At 38.6% G+C, this 22,950-nt stretch overlaps 1 protein-coding gene across 2 annotated transcripts in view; it reads right to left on the minus strand.

The window, feature by feature from the left end:
* Positions 1 to 22,950, minus strand: part of TPGS2 (tubulin polyglutamylase complex subunit 2) — a 60,582-nt gene that overhangs the window by 13,781 nt on the left and 23,851 nt on the right. For both annotated transcript variants that reach the window (XM_059409507.1, XM_059409506.1), the window contains exons 3-4: positions 5,014 to 5,101; positions 3,549 to 3,677 (exon numbers count right to left, since the gene is read on the minus strand). In XM_059409507.1, coding sequence (XP_059265490.1) covers positions 3,549 to 3,677; positions 5,014 to 5,101 — 217 coding nt within the window. The remainder of the gene's footprint in view (positions 1 to 3,548; positions 3,678 to 5,013; positions 5,102 to 22,950) is intronic.

A 22,950-nucleotide genomic window follows, 5' to 3' on the forward strand; every position in this document is an offset into this window, starting at 1 on the left:
AAAAAAAAAAAAAAAGTAACGGCCTTATGAAGAAGCAGTTCTGTAGTTCCCTACAGCGCAGTGTCCCCTGTCACTGGGACCTGGAGCTTCAGAGGTGTCTCCTATATGTGTTGTATGTGCCCTCCTCTGTCCTGGCCTCTTTTTCCTTCAGTGCAGTCATTTGTAGAGGCTCTCTTTGCCTATTGTGGGCAGTGTTTGGTCCCCAGCCAGGGTAGGGGTATGTTTTAACAAGGTATGTATGCACCAGTATGCTCGAGAAATGAGATCTACTACCACTGCTGTGAGGAGAGGCCAGCCCCAACAGATCTGTGAAGTATGCATGGTTGGGCACTCAACCTTAACAAGGCACAATTCAGGCTTCCACAGGGCCTGCTGGAGCTGTTATCATAGTCACTGTTGCAGAGACCAAGGGCCTGCAAAATGTGGGGATTGGGAGATGTGGTAGTGGTGAGGTTTGTGCCTGTCTTCTTGACCAAAGTCCTTTGATACTACTATAACCATTCTGAGGTGCCATAAAACCCACCTGCAGAAGGCAGCAAACCTGATAAATCTATGTGTTCTGAATGCATCACTGACTGGCCATTCCATCTCTCTTCCTCCCCTCAGGCTTCTCTATTCCCTGTGATACAATAATGAAATTAGGCCAATCAAAAACCCTACAAAGGCCTTAGAAGGTTCAAGTGAAAAGAAGAATTGCACGTCTCTCACAAATCAAAAGCTTTGTGAGGAAGGCATGTTGAAAGCCAAGATAGGCTGAATGCTAGGTTTCTTGTTCCAAACAGCCAACTTATAAATGCAAAGGAAATGTTCTTGAAGAAAATTAAAAGTGCTACTACACTGAACACATGAATGGTAAGGCAGTAAAATAGCCTTATAGTTGATACGGAGAAAGTTTTAATGATCTGGGTAGAAGATCAAACCAGCCACAACATTCCTTTAAACCAAAGCCTATTCCAGAGCATGGCTAGCTTCAATTCTAAGGCTGACAGAGAGGAGGAAGCTGTAGAAGAAAAGTCTGAAGCTAGCAGAGATTGGTTAATGAGGTCTGAGGAAAAGCTGTCTCTATAACATAAAAGTCCAAGGCAAACCAGGAAGTTATCTGGAATATCTAGCTAAGATAATGAAGGTGGCTACACTAAATAGCAGATTCTCAGTGTAGACAAAACATCTTTCTGTTAGAAGATGCCACTTAGGATTTTGAAAGCTAAAGAAGTCAATGCCTGGCCTCAAAAGCCTCAAAGGACGGGCTGACTCTTTGTAGGGACTGTTGCAGCTGGTGACTTTGTTGAAGCCAATGCTCATGGACTGTTCTGAAAAATCCTAGGGCCTTGAAGAATTATACTAAATCAACTCTGCCTGTGCTCTATGAATGAAACAATAAAGCCCCGATGATAGCACATCTTCTATCAACATGGTTTACTCAGTATTTTAAGCCAATTGTTGAGGCCAACTGTTCAGAAAAGAAGTTCAAAATATTACAGCTTATTGACAATGCACCTGGGTCACCCAAGAACTCTGACGGAGACGTACAAAGAGATGAATGTTGTTCTTATGCCTGATAACACAACGCCCATACTGCAACCCATGGATCAAGAAGTCATTTGAACTTACATGTCTGAATATTCAAGAAATATGTTTCATAAGGCTATAGGAGCTATAACCAGTGATTCCTCTGATAGATCCAGGGAAAGTAAACTGAAAATCTTCTAGGAAGGATTCGCCATTCTAGGTGCCATTAAGAACATTCATGGTTCATGGGTAGATGTCAAACTATGAACATTAACAGGACTCTAGAAGTTGATTCCAACCCTCAGGGATGACTTTGAGGATTCAAAACTTCAGTGGAGGAAGTAACTGGATGTGGTAGAAACAGCAAGAGAACTAGAATTAGAAGGAGAGCCTGAAGATGTGACTGAATTGTTGGCAATCCCCTGATAAAACTTGAATGGATGAGGACTTGCTTCTTATGGGTGAGCAAAGAAGTTTCTTGAGATGGCTTCTACTCCTACTGAAGTGGCTATGAAGACTACTGAAATCAGCTCAAAGGATTTAGACTATCACATAAACTTAGATGATGAAACAGTGGCAGGGTTTGAGAAGCAAGATACCAATTTTGAAAAAAGTTTTACTGTGGGTAAAATGCTATCAAACAGCATGGCACAGTATAAAGAAATCATTCATGGAAGGAAGTGTCAATCAATGCGGGAAACTTCATTGTTTTAAGAAATTGCCAAGCTACCGCAGCCTTGCGCAACCTACCTCCCCGATCATTAAGCAGCCATCAACATGGAGGCAAGACCCTCCATCAGCAAAAAGATTACAACTTGCTGAGAGCTGATGATGGTTGACATGTTAGCAATGAAGTACTTTTTTGATTAAGGTTGTACATTGTTTTTTAGAAATCACACTTTAAAGGCCATAACATAGTATAAACCTAATTTGTATATGCACTGGGAAACCAATATATTCATTTGCACTTGCTTTATTTGTGTGGTCTGCAACTGAAGGGATGCCTTGCCTGAACTAGTGTATACCTGCTTGTGCAGTTGGAGAAGCCTTGCATCGGTTCTCTCTGCCAGACCTTCAGTGCAGCCAAGGCCTTAGTATTGGAGACACTAGTTGCTTAGTCAATATTCATTCTCCCTTTCTTTCTTAAACCCCAATTCTGTTTGAGGGGAAAACACTGGCACAGCTAACCATACTTCCTCAGATTCCCTGCAGCTATGGGTAAACTTTTGACTCTGTTCTGGCCAATGGCTTGTGGGAGGAGCTTCTGAGAAAACTATTGTTTTCCTGATAAAAAAGAAGAGATTCTGCCAAAAGACAGTTTTTGTTGTTGTTTTGCCTTTCACTCTTCTTTTTCCTCCCTGGTACATAGATGGGAAGCTTGGAGGTACAGCCCACATTCTTCAGTGATGAGGATGAAGGCCATATCCAAAGGCTGGTGCAGAAGAAAGCCAGAGGGAGACTTTATTATTGATGTTCTCAAACAGCTGCATCAGCCTAATTCCAGATTTCTGGTTATGAGAAAAATAAACTCCTACTTAGTTTAGATGTTGTAACTGGGTCTCTGACATACGCACCCAAACACAATTCTAATTGACAAAGTCCTCACTTATGTGCAGTTGCTCATAGCTTTTTGCAGCCATTTGAATCAGAGATGGCAAAGAGCCTGGAGGGAGGAGGAGAGCTGCCTTTAGAGTCCGTGCTCCCTGAAAGCTATTGATGCTGAAATGCTGAGTCAAGTGATCTGTAACATTCATTCATTTACTAAGCATTCATTCAGTACCAACTATGTGCCAAGCCTGAAGTGGGTACTGGAAACAAAACAAAAATCTCAACCTTGGCATTTCTTCATGACAATTTCCTTTATGGATACAGGCTGTTTTTGTATGTTATTCCCATGGTCCTAAGAAGCCACAGCAGGGAAGGTTTTGGCTTGGAGAAAGGTACTACAATGCCACAGCATCTTCTTATGGCTTTCAGCATTATAAAAGGGAAACAAACAGGCTAATTTCTAACTCAGAGCACAAGTTCCTTCAGGTTACCTTCAAGTGCATCATCCTCCAGGTCTGCCAGAGTTGGTGCATTTGGGAGTGAATACACAGAAGACTGGTTGAGTTGAGTCAGTTTTGAGATGCTGTTAATTGCCATGCTGCCCAATGGAATGGTGTGCTCTATGGAAACAGGAGCAAAGAGAAACAGCCTTATTACCATGATCATCATAAGAACTTCTGCCGGAATAACTTAAGCCTGGCTTATTGTTTGATCCCAGGGCTAAGGAGTCTAATGGAAAGTAGAAGGAAGAGGACCAATGCACCATATGCCCCAGAACACCAACCTTTTTTAGCAAGAGTCATGGGTGAAGAGACTCCACTGCATGCATTAGGATAGAGTACTGAAGAAAATTAAAAAAGGGGATGCTCAAAAAGAACCCAAGGAAATCAAGGCTGTCTGAAGAGCAAAGGACCAAAAAATGTTTTTGCTCCCCCCACCCTTGCATGAAGGGTTATAATTCCCATAGAAGTAACAGCTTTGGTTATATAACTGACCCATTCTTCTCTTGTAAGCTTTCCATGATGGATGACTGCGCCCCTTCTATTTGTCATTTCTTCATAATCATTGCAGAGAACTTGACAGAAGACTAGGAATCAGCCTTGCCTGATTCCTAGTCTTCTGTGATTAGGGTGTAAATAAGGAACATGTAACTGTATATCTTCCTTATTATATAGAATCCTTGTCATATAGAATGATGGCCACCGGATGGCATACAAAGACTTAGAAATCCAACTGCTGAAAAAAACCCAAAGGCAGTGAAACAGCTGGTATACAGACTACATGAAGTCCAAGCAGAACAGACCATTATGGAGGGAAATACCAGAAGCTGCCTCTGCGTTGACTTCAGCTATCCAGGAAATGACAGAAAGGAGGATGGAAATGGGGACAGCATAAGAAGGCTAGGATTGGGAGGATTAAATGAGAGAAGGTTCTAGAATAATGAGCAAGGACTCATTCATGAAAACTTTGTGACTCGTTTCTTCTCTGTGGGTCACTTGTGAAGGGGCTTGCCTATCTTCGTGATGTAGGTAAGGGAAAACCTGACCATTGGTCTAGTCTCTGTCCATTTCTCTCTCACTCTAAACTCCAAAGGCCATAGTCATGCTTCAAAGAAGGACTCTTGTGACAGAAGGATCGTGGTAAGAATGGTTTCTAGGCCAATGGAGGAAATAATTCCAATCTAAAAGTTCATGGTAAATGTTCAGTAATAAGCTATAAAATGTGCCTCTAGCCAGCTGCGAGAGACACAGAAAGGCTTTGGGAATCATCAAAAAAAGGAAACCAGCTAGACTCTAGCATAGTGGATGGTGGGTGAAGCAATGATAGTATTTGTTGGCTTTGAGGGGAAAATCATAGCTTTTGGATGCTGCACTTTAGGAGAACTCATGACAACCATCCAGATACCCAAATTCTCAGCCAGAGAAACGTTCCCCTACAGCAAGAAGGTTGACTCACCATCCAGCTTCACACTCCATGTCATGTGGAAGCCATTGGTCATCAGGTAAAAATTCTTCACATCCTCAGGCAGCACACAGTTATTTTTCTGGAAATCACAAAGCAGCTGAGTTTTAGGTCAGGACTGAGAAAGGGCACAGGGCTATGCCCCAAAGCAAATGGGGATAATATTTATGTTTTAGATCCCCCAAATGGTAAGATTCTGGTAATCACCTACAAACTCCATTACAGAGTTCTAGTTCAAGATGGCAATACAGAAAATTCCTGAACTCACCTCCTACCAAACACACACCAAATCCACAGTTACATATGGAATAATTTCCTCTGAAAGAAATTCAGACGCTGGCTTACCAACCCCTACACACTGGGTGAATGAGAAAAAAAATGCACATTGAAGTGGGTTCAAGAGGCTGAGACACAACTCGCCATAAACCCCACCACTGTCACAGCAATACACAACCAGAAGAGAATTCACAAACCTGATCTCTCTAAGGAGTAAAGGGTGTGAACCCTATATCAGGGCACGCCACCTTTTAAGATCTGCATCTGAGAGATGATTTCCCCAGATACCTAGCTTTGAAAGCCAAAGCAGCTGGCTCCACAAGATCCACAAGGCTATAAAGTAAATTGAGAAACAGTTCTCAAAGGGCTTGTGCATGCAGATTTCCCATTCCAGGGCCTTTTGTAGAGGCAGCCAACTGAAATTGCCCAGACTTTCTGTGAAAGCATATTATTTGTTTATCTCACAGCATCCGCCTGAGTGACAATTACCTAATTTCACACAGTTACATATGGAATAATTCCAGAAATGATGCCCTCCAGCCTCCCTGTTCCCTGGGCAGTATCTCCACCCTCTCTGCCTTGCTCCAGGCCAGGAGTATCTCCCAGAGAAGAGCCTATGCACCTACCTGATACACTGGCCTTTGTATCTACTGACTAAGGGACACCCCTTGATTACTTGGTTCTGGTGGCCAGGGGCCTTCCATTTCTAGGTCCCACAGGACTATAACAAAGAAATAGTTCTAAATCTGCTATCCCACTGATAAGTTAGAAGAGAGGTAGGCAGGGACAAACCCCCTCCACCCCCCGAAAAGGAAACTATACTTTAAAGGATTTTACACCACCCTGGAAGGAGCCCTTCACCCTTTCCCCTGTGACAGAAAGAGGACAAAAACCTGATTGCAAGACAGGTGCATGGAAGGTTCATCAGATTCAAATAGCCCATCACAAAGCCCATAAAACCCCCTAGACTTAGAAACTCCAGTGGCAACCCTCTCAACTCCCCTCCCTCTTTAGGAGCTTTGTACTATCACTCAATAAACCTTGCTTTGCTGCCTAACCACTTCGTCTGGTCTATCTCTTCATTTTTCAAAGCAGTGTGACCACAGACTGCAGGAAGAAAAGAAATCCTGAACCACACCATGGTGTAGTACAGAGGCAGCGGACAGGAAGGCTAGTCTTTCCATAAAAAAGGCCTATGTAGATTTTTAAAAGCTGTGGCCCAAGGGTTTGTCCTCTGCCCAGAACCGGGAGGCCTGTGGGCATCATGTTCGCACTATCCCTCTGCCGGGCATCATGTTCGCACTATCCCTCTGCCATGCTCTGGGTCACCAGCATCTCTGTGAAAGGACCTATGTAAATGTATGGCACTCTGTCTTTCTTTTGGCTGCTACCTAGAGGACACAACTCTCAATAGCCTGGCTCCGGTGGCCAGCAGGGCTTGTGTTTATCAGTTCAATGGGACAGTAAGCAAAGAGGTAGCTCGTGACGGGCTATCTACTAGTGTAGAAAGACCAGAGAAAAACATTCATTTACTAGTCTCCCCTGAAAGGTGTATAAAATTGACCCTTAAACAGCATAGGTTTGAAATGTGCAGGTCTACCTCTATGGATTTTTTTTTCCAATAAATACAGTAAAGTATTGTACATGTATTTTCTCTTACAATTTCTTAACTAACATTCTCTTTACTCTAGCTTTATTGTAAGAATCCAGTGTATGATACATAAAACATACAAAGTACATGTTGACTGTTTATGTTATCAGTAAGGCTTCCAGTCAACAAGTTTTGGGGAGTCAGCTTATAGGTAGACTTTCCACTATGCAGAGGGCTGTTGTTCTTAACCCCCTCATTGTTCAAGGGCCAACTATATTTACATACTTAAAAAGCTGCTGCCTGAGGGCTCAGCTTCCAATCAGCCTTATCTAAGTGCTGAAAGAGATCCTCCCCTTTGGAACAGGACAGGTCTCAGCAAGGCTTCTACCACCGGGAGTCATTAAGGACAAAGAAGGTTGCCTGGACAATCACAAAGGTTTGAGAGACAACAAAGAGTAAGGGCAAGGTTGAACAAGGTTCACCTCCAGCATGAGACCATGCCTTCCAGACTGGAAGAAGTGGCTATTCTACCTAATGCACAGAAACCAAGGTAGAGAGAAAAAAAGAAAGAAAGAAAGAAAAGAAAAGAAACAGAGTAATACATCCCAAACAAAAGAACATGATAAAACTTCAGAAAGATCTTAATGAAATGGAGATAAGTGGTATACCTAAGAGTTCAAAATAGCAATCACAAATATGCTCATGTTAGCTCAAGAGAAATGAATGAACAAAGTGAGAATTTCAACAAAGAGATACACAATATAAAAAAGTAACACAGAGACATCCCAGAGCTGAGGAATACAATGACTGAACTGGAAAATACAATGGTGGGGTTCCAAAGCCGACTAGACGAAGTGGTAGAGGGGTCAGTGAACTCAAAGACAGGGTAGTGGAACTCATTTAATCAGAGCAGCAAAAAGAAAAAATTTAAAAGAGTAACGATACCTTAAAGGATTTATGAAAGAACAGAGAGCAGATGAATATTAGCATAAAGGGGTCCTGGGAGGAGAGAAAGGGGGAATGGGACACAAAACTTATTTGAAGAAATAATGGCTGAAAACTTCCCGAACCTGGAGAAGGAAAGAGACATCCCACATCTGGGAAGTGCAGAGTTCCAAATAAGTAGAACCCAGAGCCCCACACCAGGACACAGAATTGTCTAAGGAAAAGGAGACTCTTAAAAGCAGCAAGAAAAAAAACCCAACTTAACTTACAAGGGAAACCCATAAAAGACTAGGAGAATATTTTATCAGCAAAAACCTTGCAAGCCAGAACGGAACGGCGCAATATATTCAAAGTATGGAAAGAAAGGAACTGCCAACCAAGAATACTCTATCCAGCAAAATTATCCTTCAGCATTTAAGTAGAGATAAAGTTTTCCAGACAAGCAAAAACTAAAGGAGTTCATAACCACTATACTGGCCTTACAAGAAATGTTAAAGGGACTTCTTTAAATAGAAAAGAGAAGCCACAGCGTGTGAAAATTAAGGAAAAAATTTCACTGGTATAAGCAACGATATACTGATGGTAGTACATCAACTACTTATAAAGCTAATATAAAGGTTAAAAGGCAATGGTAGTAAAATCAGTTATATCTACAATAATCAGTTAAGGGATAAACAAAATAATACAAATTGTGAAATAAATACAAAAAATGGGGAGGGGCATAAAAATGCAGTGCTTGTAAAATGTGTTTGAACCTAAGCAACCCTCTACTTAAAATAGATCGCTACATACAGCGGGTGTTATACGCGAACCTCAGGATAATCACAAACTAAAAATGTTTAATACATAAAAAACAAAAAAAGTCACCAAATCATAAGACAGCAAAAGAAGAAAGGAACAAGAAAGAATTACAGGACAACCAGAAAACAATTGTGGCAGTAAGTAAATATCAATAACTACTTTAAAGGAGCTTGGGAAGAGGGTGTAGGAGGAGGACCCTGAGTTCATCCCTCTCATGTTTACAACTAGGTATCATCCACATCCAAGTCAATAAACAAGAGAGTGGTTAAAGGCTGGCAGAGCAAACTCCACAGCAAAATATAGAGAAGAAGCTGCATCTGAAAGGTTAGGAAGGTGAGAAAGGTGGAAGGAGGCTTAACCCCCTTAGGAGGTAGGTAGCTCCATGCAGGGAGATGGCAGAGAAATGGACCCTCATATCAGAGAGCTCACTCGGGGAGGCCTAATCCCCATAAAGTTTGGCTCTGAAAATCAGAGTTGCTTAACTGTGTAAGTTTGTATAACCAGTGGGACTTAGAGCTGGCAGCTTTAAAAATCAGCTGACTCAGCACTGGGAGAAGAGGGACAAGCCAAGTAGAGCCAGTCCAGCCCGGAGGGCAAGGGACAGCAGCCTGCATGGAAAGACAATATAAAGATAGCAGTTTATACAATACCAGGAGCAAATGGGAGACAGATCTCTTTATACAGATTTCAGAGCATGTTGGGGGACATCTCCGAAAATGAGGGAGACGGTAGGTGGCATTTTCCTCCCTGTGCTCCCCAGCATAAACACAGGACCATCTGTGGGAGGCAGAGCTGCACAGACACTTGGTACCTAACCTGCTAGCAGTGTGCCATGCTCACGAGTTCTCCTGAGGACTTGCCCACTCCAAGCCTGGTAGGTTTGGCCCTGGGCTCAGGACAAAGTTTGTAAAACTTGTACATTCCCACCCAGCAGCCAGTGGGTCCACAGCTGCCATCAGGCATCCCACCTGTTGCCGCATGCCCCCAGCTACTGTCACTTGCCAGCCTCTGGTGCACCCAGCCATCTCTGGCATTGTAGCTGAGCTTTCATGCAGCCCTCAGGTGCTATAGTGCTTCTACAAATCTGGCATAGAACTAGTGGCCCAGTGCAAATTTTGCTAATGCCACTGCCCTGCCACCAAGTTCCCTTGCAGGCATATACCTCAGAGCTGGACTGCCCGAGTCCCACTAATAGCACAGTGAGCACAGAGAGCCCAGAGCAGGCAGAGTCAGTGCATATAACTACACTGAAAATAAAAGTGACTCAGACACAACAGCAGGATATAAGCAACACACAAAGGATATCCTCCTGAACTGCCAAGTTCAGATGAACAGGAGAGACTGCACTGCAACACACACCAGGACCTCTTCTTCATGAAGTCACTACTCTTTTCTTTAAGATTTTATTTATTTGAGAGAGCACATGCATAAGGGGCAGAGGGTGAAGCAGGTTTCCCACTGAGCAGGGAACCCAATGTGGGACTCAATCCCGGACCTTGGAATCATGACCTGAGCTGAAGGCAATGCTTAACTGACTGAGCCACCCAGGCACGCATAAAGTCACTACTTTCAAGAACAAAAGACATAGGTGACCTTCCTAACACAGAAATAGATACAGAGAGGCAGAAAAAATGAGAAGAAAGAAAATTTAATTTAATTTAATGAAAGAACAAAACAAGGCCATGGCCAGCAATCTAAGTGGAACCAATATAAGTAGCATGTCTAATAGAGAATTTAAAGCAATGACCATAAGGTTACTCACTGGACTTGAGAAAAGAGTGCAGAACATCAGTGAGACCCTTACCACAGATATAAGGAAAACAGCAGAGATCAAGGGCTCAATAAATCAAATGAGAAATATACTTGATGGTGAAGAGCAGGTTGGAAAAAGCAGAGGAGCAAATTAATGACCTAGAAAAGAGAGAAATGGAAAATAATCAAACTGGAAAAAAAAATCATGCAAAATGAGAATAGACTTAGGAAACTCAGTGACTACATCACTCAGTTATAGTATGAATATTTTAGGGGTCCTTAAAGAAGACAGAGAAAAGGGGGAAGAGAATTGGTTTGACAAAACAATAGCTAAAAACTTCCCTAATCTGGGAAAGGAAACACATATCCAGATCCAGGAGGCAGAGAAAACTCCCATCAAAATCAACAAAAGCAGTTCCCAGCCAAGACATATTATCAATAAATTAGCAAACTGGGGTGATTTTAAAAAAAGCAGGAAGAGGGCAACTGGGTGGCTCAGTGGGTTAAGCCGCTGCCTTCGGCTCAGGTCATGATCTCAGGGTCCTGGGATCGAGTCCCGCATCAGGCTCTCTGCTCAGCAGGGAGCCTGCTTCCTCCTCTCTCTCTGTTTGCTGCTCTGCCTACTTGTGGTCTCTCTCTCTCTGTCAAATAAATAAATAAAATATTAAAAAAAAGACAGACACAGGGGGGCAAAGTGGTGGAAAACCAAGACCCATCAATATGCTCTCTATAAGAAACTCATTTTAGCCCTAAAAACACTGCCAGATTGAAAATGAGGGGATGGAGAAACATCTATCATGCAAATGGATATCAAAAGAAAGCTGGAGTAGCAACACTTACATCAGACAAAATTAATTTTAAAATAAAGACTAACAAGATGGGGAGGAGCAAGATGGTAGAGATAAGTAGGATACCTAAATTTCATCTGGCCCCAGGAATTCACCTAGATAGTTATCAAACCGTTCTGAACACCTACAAACTCAACAGGAGATCTAAGAAAAGAATAGTAGCAATCCTATGAACAGAAAAGCGACTACATTCTGGAAGGTAGGACATGTGGAGAAGTGAATCTGAGACAATATTTACGAAGATAGACCATGGAGGGAGGGAGCCTTTGTCAGCCAACTACTGGCAAGTGATAGAGCAGTGAAGCACAAAATGAGAACTTTTAGAAGTCTGCTCTGCTGAGGGACATCACTCCAGTGGCTAAGGGTGGAACCCCTGCTGGGACAGTGTGGTCTCAGGACCTTCAGGATCACAGAAAGACTGGAGGTACCTGATTGTGGCAGAGCTCCCGAGTATCAGAATGGGGAGCCTGGATGCAAAGACGGAGCAGAGGAGTGGACTCTCAGTTTGGGGTTCCATAAACCATGATCCATGGCACATCTGGGCCACTATTCTTTGTGCAGGGATCCAACAAATGGCAGATCTGGGGAGACACCCCTTCCCTCCCCAGGGAGGAACAGCATGGGTGTGTACTGCAGGAATCTGCTGAGTTTGAAAACTCCAAATGGGGTCATGTGCCAGACAGAAATGCTCAGTCACAGGCTGGGTGAACACGGAGTGCAGCCGGAAACCAGGGAGACAGAACTGACTGACCGCTAGTGGGCCCCGAGTTCTCTGCTCTTCAGAGGCTAGAGATTGGGAGGCCACTGTTTTCATTCTTGTCCTCCAAAGCTATATGGAAAGCTTTCAGGGAACAAAAGCTACAGAGCAAAGCTGAACAGATTACTTAACCCAGCCCCTGGCAAGGGTGGTGCAATTCTGCCTCCAGCAAAGACATTTGAGAATCACTGCAAGAGGCCCCTCCCACAGAAGATCAGCAAGAACATCCAGCCAAGACCAAGTTTACCAATCAATAAGAACTGCAAAACTCCAGCACTTGGGGAGTACAGTGCATAGAATTCATGGCTTTTCCCTCATGATTCTTTAATCTTTCAAAGTTAATTTTTAAAATTTTCTTTACTTTTTTCTATTTTTCATCTTTCCTTTTTCAACCAACATCTTATCAATTTGTTTTTTAAAATCTTTTTAAATTTTCACTTTTACATCAAATTCTACCCTTTCATTGTATTTAATTTTATTTGTGTGTATATATATATATATATATATATATATATATATATATGAATGATTTCTTTTTTAAAAATTTTGGATACAGTTTCTTCCAGCAGATCAAAATATACCCTAAATATAGTGTATGGCTTTGTTCTAGTCTACTGCCTGTCCACATTCTCTTTTTTGTTTTGTTTTTTTTTCTTTCTTTTTTCAACCAACTTCTTATCAATTCCTTTAAAAATCTTTTTAAATTTTCATCTTTACAGTCATATTCCTTCATCTTATTTGCCCTTATTTTTGTATATATTTACATGTTTTTCTTTAAAAATTTTGGGGACAGTTTCTTCTAACAGACCAAAATACACCCCAAATTTAATATGTGGTTCTGTTCTATTCACCAGCCTGATCATATTCTTTTTTTTTTCTTTTTCTTTTCCCCCTGGTTTGGGTCTCTTCTGATTTATTTACTGTGTATTTTTCTGGGAGCGTTTTAGCATTTTTTTTCTCTCATTCATCTATTCTTCTCTGAACAAAATGATAAAAAGGAAAAAAACCACCTCAAAAATAAAAAAGAAGAAGCAGCACCAATTGCCAGGGACCTAATCAATACGGATATTAGTAAGATGTCAGAACTAGAGTTTAGAATGATGATTAGAAGATAGCTGGGCTTGAAAAAAAAAAAAAACGTAGAGAATACTAGAGAATCCCTTTCTGGAGAAATAAAAGAATCAAAATCTAACCAAGTTGAAATAAAAAAGGTTATTAATGAGGTACAATAAAAAAATGGCAGCTCTAACTGCTAGGATAAATGAGGCAGAAGAGATAATTAGTGATAAAAATGGTGGAAAATAAGGATGCTGAGAACAAGAAAGATAAATACTGGACCATGAGGGGAGAACTGGGATCCCGGAAGAAGAGAAAGAGGGGCAGAAGGTATACTGGAGCAAATTATATAGCAGAGAATTTTCCTTAATTTGGGGAAGGGAGCAAGCATCAAAATCCAGGGGGCACAGAGAACCCCTCTCAAAAACAATAAAAAATAGGTCAACACCCCTAGAGCTAATAGTAAAACTTACAGGTCTCATAGTAAAACTTACAGGTCTCAGAGACAAAGATAAAATCCTGCAAGCAGCAAGAGGTCTGCAACATACAACAGTAGAAATATTAGATTTAGAGCAGACTTATCCCAGAGACCTGGCAGGCCAGAAAGAACTGGCATAATATATTCAGAGCACTAAGTGAGAAAAATATGCAGCCAAGAATACTATATCCCGCTAGGCTGTAATTGAAAATAGAATGAGAGATAGAAAGCTTCCAGGATGAACAAAACCTAAAAGAATTTGTGAAAATCAAACCAGTCCTACAGGACATATTGAAAAGGGACCTCTAAGCAGAGAGGGAGCCTAAAAGTAAGATAGACCAGAAAGGAACAGAGACAATATACAGTAACAGTCACCTTACAGGCAATACAATGGAACTAAATTCTTATCTTTCAATAGTTACCCTGAATGTAAATGAGCCAAGTGCCCCATCAAAAGACACAGGGTATCAGATTGGATTAAAAAACAAAAAAACAAAAAAACAAAGCTCATCAATATGCTGTCTGCTAGAGACTCATTTTAGACTCAAAGACACCTCCAGATTGAAAGTGAGGGGGTGGAAAACAATTTACCATGGTAATGGACATCAAAAGAAAGCTTGGGTGGCAATCCTTATATCAGACAAATTAGATTTTAAACCAAAGACTATAAGAGAGAGGAAAGACAGTATATCATAATTAAAGGCTCTATCCAGCAAGATGACCTAACAATTTTAAATATCTATGCCCCTAACATGGGAGCCGCCAATTATATGAACCAATTAATAACAAAATCAAAGAAACACATTGACAATAATTCAATAATCATAGGGGACTTTAACATCCCCCTTACTGAAATGAACAGATCATATAAGCAGAAGATCAACAAGGAAATAAAAGTCTTTAAATGACACACTGGACCAGATGAATTTCACAGATATATTCAGAACATTCCACCCCAAAGCAAGAGAATACACATTCTTCTCTAATGCATGTGGAACATTCTCCAGAATAGATCACATCCTGGGTCACAAATCAGGTCTCAACCGGTAAGAAAAACTGGGATTATTCCCTGCATATTTTTGGACCACAGTGCTTTGAAACTAGAACACAATCACAAGAGGGAAGTTGGAAAGAACTCAAATACATGGAGGCTAAAGAGCATCCTACTAAAGAATGAATGGGTTAACCAGGAAATAAAAGACAAATTAAAAAAATGCAGGGAAACAAATGAAAATGGTATCACAGCTGTTCAAAATCTTTGGGATGTAGCAAAAGCAGTCCTAAGAGGAAAGTATATAGCAATACAAGCCTTCCTCAAGAAACAGGAAAAGTCTCAAATACACAACCTAACCCTACACCTAAGGGAGCTGGAGAAAGAACAGCCAAAAAACCCTAAACCCAGCAACAGAAGAGAAACAGTAAAGATCAGAGCAGAAATCATTGAAATAGAAACCAAAAGAATAGTAGAGCGGATCAATGAAACTTGGAACTGGTTCTCTGAAAGAATTAATAAGACTGATAAACCCCTGGCCAGACTTATCAAAAAGAAGAGAGAAAGGACCCAAATTAATAAAATCCTGAATGAAAGAGGAAAGATCATAACCAAGACTGAAGAAATACAAACAATTATAATAAAATATGATGAGCAACTACTTGCCAGCAAATCAGACAATCTAGAAGTGGATGCAATGCTGGAGACATATAAACTACCAAAACTAAGCCAGGAAGAAACAGAAAATCTGAACAAACCCATAATCAGTAAGGAGGTTGAAGCAGTCATCAAAAATCTCCCAAAAAACAAGAGCCCAGGGCCAGATGGCTTTCTAGGGGAATTCTACCAAACATTTAAAGAAGAATTAATACCTATTCTCCTGAAACTGTTCCAAAAAAATAGAAATGGAAGGAGAACTTCCAAACTCATTTTATGAGGCCAATATTACCTTGATCCCCAAACCAGACAAAGACCCCATCAAAAAGGAGAATTACAGACCAATATCCCTGATGAACACGGATGCAAAAATTCTCACCAAAACACTAGCCAATAGGATCCAACAATACATTAAAAGTATTATTCACTATGAGCAAGTGGGATTTATTCCTGGGCTGTAAGGTTGGTTCAATACCTATAAATCAATCAATGTGATACAATACATTAATAAAAGAAAGAATAAGAACCATAAGATATCTCAATAGATATAGTAAAAGCATTTGACAAAGTACAGCATCTTTTCTTGACTAAAACTCTTCACAGTGTAGGGATAGAGGGTATATACCTCAATATCATAAAAGCCATTAATGAAAAACCCACAGTGAACATCAGTTCTCAATGGAGAAAAACAGACTTTTCCCCCTAAGGTCAGGAACATGGCAGGAATGTTAAAAATCACCACTGCTATTCAACATAGTACTAGAAGTCCTAGCCTCAGCAATCAGACAACAAAAAGCAATAAAAGGCATCCAAAATCAGCAAAGAAGTAGTCAAATTCTCAGTTTTTGTAGATAATATGATACTTTATGTGGAAAACCTAAAGCACTCCATCCCAAAACTGCTCAGCAGGAAGCCTGCTTCCTCCTCTCTGACAAATAAATAAAATCTTTAAATTAAAAAAAAAAAAAAAATATATATATATATATATATATATATAATTAAGTGGGAATCCAAACTGGTATAGCCACTGGGGAAAACAGTATGGAGGTTCCCTGAAAAGTTAAAAATGGAACTAGCCTACAATCCAGCAATCACACTATTGGATATTTACCCAAATAATTAAAAAAAACACAAAAAACAAAAAACACTAATTCAAAGGGATACATAAACCCCCACATTTATATAGCAGTATTATTTACAATAGTCATGATAAGACAGCAGCCCAAGTGTCCATCGATTGACGAATGGATAAAGATACAGGATGTGTGTGTGTGTGTATATATGAATCTATCTATCTATCTATCTATATATGAATATAGGTAGACACTATTAAGTCATAAAAAGGAATGAAATCTTTCTATTTGCAATGACATGGATGGAGCTAGAACATATCATAACAAAATAAGTGAGTCAGAGAAAGACAAATACCATATGATTTCACTCATATGTGGAATTTAAGAAACAAAACAGATGATCCAAGGAGGAAAAAAAAGAGAAAGACAAATCAAGAAAAAGATTCTTAATTATAAAAAACCAGAGGGGAAGGGGATGGGAGGATGAGTGAAATAGATGATGATTAAGAAGTGCACTTGTGATAAGCATTGAGTGATGTATACAAGTGCTGAATCACTATATTGTACACCTGAAACTAATAAAATGAAATGAAATTAAATTAAGATAAAAACTTAAAAAATTACTTTAAATGTAAATCAACTAAATGTTCCAATCAAAAGACATACAGCAGCTGGATAGATTCAAAACCAACAACAACAAGACTCCTGTATATGCTGCCTATAGGAGTCTCATTTCAGACCTAAGGACACACATGGACTGAAAATGAAGGGATGGTAAAAGATATTCCATTTAAATGGAAATGAAAATAAAAGCTGGGGTAGCAATACTTGAATCAAAGAAAATAGACTTTAAAACAGAGATTGTAAAAAGAGAAAAAGAAGATTACATAATGATAAAGATCCAACAAGATACAACTGCAAATATCTATGTGCCCAACATGGGAGAACTTAATCATGTAAAGGAAATATTAACAGACCTAAAGGGAAAAATGGACAGTAATATAATATTAGGGGATTTTAACACCCTCACATGCATCAGTGGATATATCAGCCAGAAAGAAAATCAATAGAACAGTGGCCTTAAATGACACATTAGACCAGATGGACTTAGTAGATACATACAGAACATTCCATCTAAAAACAGAGGATACACATGCTTTTTAAGTGCACATGAAGCATTCTTCAGGACAAATCACATGTTAGGCCACAAAAACCAATCTCAAAAATTTGGGAAGACTAAAATCATATCAAGCATCTTTTAAAACAACTATGATATAAAACTAGAAATCAGTTATAAGGAAAACACAAACACATGGAAGGCCAAACACCCCTATAGTACACAACCAACAAAGAACTCAAAAAGGAAATCAAAAAATACTTTGTAACTAATAAAAATGAAAACACAACATTCCAAAATACATGAGATGTAGCAAAAACTGATGTAAGAAGGAAGCTTATGATGATGGAGACCTAACTCAAGAAACAAGAAAAAATCTCAAATAAACAGTCTAACTTTATACCTAAAGGAAGTGGAAAAAGAACAAATGAAGGTCAAATATAGTAGAAGGAAGAAAGTAATAAAGACTGGATCTAAAATTAATGAAATAGTCTAAAAAAGAAAAAAATTATAAAGATAACTGAAACCTATACCTCATTCTTTGAAAGGATAAATTGATATACCTTTAGTGAGAATCATCAAAGGAAAATAGAGGGACCAAATTTAAAAAATGAAAGAGAAATTACAGCTGAAACCACAGAAATACAAAGGATTACAAAATACTACCATAAACAATTACATGCCAGCAAATTGGACAATCTAGAAGAAATGGATATATTCCTAGAAACATAAAATCTTCCAAGAGTGAATCCGGAAGATAGAGAAAAACTCAGCAGTAACCAGTAATAAAATTGAATCAGTAATAAAAAGCCTCACGGCAAACAAAACTCCAGAACCAGATGGCAGGTGAATGCTACCAAACAGTTAAAGGAGAGTTAATACCCAATACCTACACTTCTCAAACTATTTCAAAAAAGTTAGAAGAGGCAAGAACAGTTCCTAATTCATTGTACAAGACCCTGACACCCAAACCAGATAATTTCCTAATGAACACAGACACAAAAATCTTTGACAAAAGATGGCAAACTGAATTCAATGATACATTTAAAGGATCATATACCATGATCATGTGGGATTTATTCCAGGGATGAAAGGGTAGTTTGATATCCATAAATCAACCAAAGTGTTATACCATGTTAACAAAATGAAGGATAAAACTCATATGATCATCTCAGAAGATGCAAAAGAAGAGCCTGACAAAATTCAACATTCATTTATGATAAAAACTCTCAAGAAAGTGGGTATAGAGGAAACACACCTCAACATAATTATGCTCATGTATAACCCAGAGCAAGCATCACACTAATAGTAAAATGCTGAAATCTTTTCCTCTAAACTCAGGAATGAGTCAAGAATCCCTGCTCTTGACACTTTTGTTCAACATAGTACTTGAAATCCAACAACAAAAGAAATAAAAAGCATCTAAAGTTGATAAGAAATATGTAAAACTGAACTATTTGCAGATGACATGATACTGTCTACACCAAACTTTTAAGACTGCCCCCCAAAACCATTAGACATGATAAATAAATTCAGTGAAGTTGCAAGATACAAAATTAAGATAAAGGAATTTCAATACACTACTACCAATCAGGAAGAGAAATTTAAAAAACAGTCCCATATGCAATTTCATCAAAAAGAATACCTAAAAATAAACAAAGGAGGTGAATGACCCATACTCTGAAAACTATCTAACACTGATTAAAATAACTGAAGATGACAGAAGTAAATGGAAAGATACCATGCTAATGGATCAGAAAATTAGTATTGCTAAAATGTCCAAATGATGCAAAGAAATCTACAGATTTGATACAATTCCTATAAAAATACCAATGGGATTTTTCACAGAACTAAAACAAACAATCCTAAAATCTGTATGGAACCACAAAAGACCCCAAATAACCAAAGCAATCTTGAGAAATAACAAAGTGGGAGGTATCACACTCCCGGAGTGCAAACTATACAAAAAGCTATAGTAATCCAAACCATAGGATACTGGCACAAAAGCAGACACATAGACCAATAGAACGAGAATAGAGAGCCCAGAAACAGACCCATACCTGTATGGGTCTACAACAAAGGTGGAAAGAATACACAATGGGGAGAAGAGTCTCTTCAACAAATGCTGCTGGGAAAACTGGACAGCCACATGCAAAACAATGGAACTGAACCACTTTCTCACACCATCCACAGAATTTACCTCAAAATGGATTAAAGACTTAAATGTAAGACCCGAAACTGTAAGAGTCTTAAAAGAAAACACATGGAAACTCTTGGACATTGGTCTCAGCCACAATATTTTGGATCTATTTCCTCAGACAAGAGCAATAAAACAAAAATAAACAAAATAGGACTACATCAAACTAAAAAAATGAACAGCAAAGGAAAACATCAACAAAAAGAAAAGGGAGATAATATTTGCAAATGATATATCCAGTAAGGGGTTAATATCCCAAATCCATAAATTTTGGATATTACATACATACAATTGAACCCCAAAAAGCCCCAAATAATTCAATTAAAAGTAAATACAGTGGAGCATTATTCGGCCATAGGAAAGAATGAAATCTTACCATTTGCAACAAAATAGATAGACCTAAAGGGAAATTATACTAAGTGAAATAAATCAGAGAAAAACAAATACCATATGATTTCATTTATATATGGAATCTAAAAAATAAAAGAAAATGAACAAAACAAAATAGAAACAGACTCATAAATGCAGAGAACAAATTGGTAATTGCCAGAGAGGAGGGGAGTAAGGAATGGAAAAAATAGGTAAAAGGTATAGAGGTACAACTTATAGGTATAACAAATAAATCATAAGAATGCACAGGACATTAGGGAATACAGTCAATAATACTGTAGCAACTTTGTATAACGACAGATGGTAAAGAGAACTTATCGTGGTGATCATCTCATAATATATATGAATTTCAAATCATTACATTACACACCTAAAACTAATACAATACTGTATGTCAACTATTAAAGAAAAAAAAGACATAGTGGTTAACTGGATTTAAAAACAAGCCCAACTGTATGGTGCCTACATGAGACTAAATTCAGCTTTAAGGACACACAGAGATTCCAAGTGAAGGGATGGAAACAAACATTTCATGCAAACAGAAATAATAAAAACAGAGGTAGCTTTACCTGTTATCAGCAAGATAAATATACTTTCAGACAAAGACTGGACTAGGAAACAAAGTTTTAAGACAAAGACTGTACTAGGAAACAACACGAGGATATTTATGCACCAAATATAGGAGCACTTAAATATATAAATCAAATTATTAGTAAGTCTAAAGGGAGAAACAGACACCAATACAATAATAATAGGAGTCTTCAATACCCACTTTCATCAATGAATAGATTATCCAGACAGCAAATCAATAGACACTGGACTTAAATGAACATTAGACCAGATGAACTTAATAGACACAGAACAGGGCGCCTGGGTGGCTCAGTGGGTTAAGCCGCTGCCTTCGGCTCAGGTCATGATCTCAGGGTCCTGGGATCGAGTCCCGCATCGGCCTCTCTGCTTGGCAGGGAGCCTGCCTCCCTCTCTCTCTCTCTGCCTGCCTCTCTGTCTACTTGTGATTTCTCTCTGTCAAATAAATAAATAAAATCTTTAAAAAAAAAAAAAAAATAGACACAGAACATTACATCCACAAGCAGAATACACATTTTTCTCAAGCGCACATGGAACATTCTTCAGGACAGATCATATTTTAGGCCCCAAAACAAGTCTTAATAAATTTAAAAAGACAGAAATCCTATCAAATATCTTTCTAATCACAATGGTATGAAGCTAAAAATCAATTAGATAAAAACTGGAAAGTTCACAAATATGCAGAAATTAAACAACTTGCTCAGAACCACCAATGGCTCAAAAAAGAAATAAAAAGAGAAATAAAAAATATCTTGTGACAAATGAAAATGGAAATACAACATGCCCAAATGTAGGAATTTAGCAAAAGTAGGTCTATGAGGGAGGTTATAATGAGAAAAGCCTATATAAGAAATAAAAAAGACCTATAATAAGCAATCTAAATTTACATCTCAAGAACTAGAAAAAGATGAACTAAGCCAAAATTAAGAAAAGGAAGGAAATAGCAGATTAGAGCAAAAATAAATGAAATAAAGAATAAGAGGATGACAGAAAATATCAGTGAAACTAAGAGCTTCTTAAAAAAAAAAAAAAAGATAAACCTTTAGCTAGAATTCCCAAGACAAAAAGAGGACTCATATCAGAAATGAAAAAGAAGACATTATAAGAGATACCACAGAAATACAAAGGATGAGAAAAACTAATGCAAGTAATTATATACCAACAAACTGGAAAACCTAGAATGGACAAATTCCTAGAAACATTCAACCTACTAAGACTGAATCATGAAGAAACAGAAAATCTAAACTGGCAAATTACTATTAAGGAGATTGAATCTGTAACCAAAACCTCCAAACAAAAGTCTGGGACTAGATGGCTTCATAACTGAATTCTACCAAACATTTAAACAATTATTAATACAACTCCTTCTCAAACAATTCCAAACTCATTTTATGAGGCTGGCATTACTTTACAACCAAAACTAGACACAGGCACTATAAGAAAAGAAAATCACAGGCCAATAATCCTGCTGAACATAGATGCAAAAATTCTCAACCAAGTATTAGCAAACCAAAACCAACAATACATAAAAGGATCACACACTATGATCAAGCAGGATTATTCCAGACATGAAAGGATCGTTCAATGTTGAAAAATTAATGTGATACATCACATTAACAAAATTAAGTATAAAAATCATATGATCATCTCAGTAGTTTCAGAAAAAGCATTTGACAAAATTCAATATATATTTATAATAAAAACTTTCAACAAAGTGAGTAGGGAGAGAACATACCTCAACATAATGAATGGAATATAATTCAGCCATAAAAAGAATGAAATCTTGCCATTTGTGACAACGTGGCTGCATTTCAATGGCATTATGCTATGTGAAAAAATCAGACAAATACTGCATGACTTCACTCACGTGTGGAATCTAAACAAACAAGCAAACTCCTAGCTTGGTGAGGCGTGGGCAAAAATGAGTCAAAAAGGACAAATTTCCTGTTATAAATAAGTCGGGGGATATAAAATACAGCAAGGGGACTGCAGTTGACAATATTGTACTGCGTATTTGAGAAGTTGCTAGGAGTGTTAATCTTAAGAATTCTCATCATAAGAAAAGTAAAACAGAAGTATGTGTGGTGATGCAAGTTATGGTATGATTATGATAATCATTATGTGTGTGGATATATATATCAATTATTACATATATATCTCTCTCAAACTATTATGTTCTACCTCTAAAACTAACACAATAATGTATGTCAATTATATCTCACTAACATTTAAAACAAAAACAACTCTGTTAGAGAGGGTGAGTCTACAGGACAGTCACCAGTTGGATCTCTGTTTTGCCTTATCAGATAAGACAGTGTAGGTACCTGCTTGGTTTGGACAATGGCTCCAGGCAGAGAGGTTAGCTGGAGAAAAACCTAAAGGAGCAGCTGAGGAGGAAGATTAGAAGGAACAAC

This window comes from Mustela nigripes, chromosome 8 (assembly GCF_022355385.1).
Source record: "Mustela nigripes isolate SB6536 chromosome 8, MUSNIG.SB6536, whole genome shotgun sequence".
In the NCBI taxonomy this organism is placed as follows: Eukaryota; Metazoa; Chordata; class Mammalia; order Carnivora; family Mustelidae; genus Mustela; species Mustela nigripes.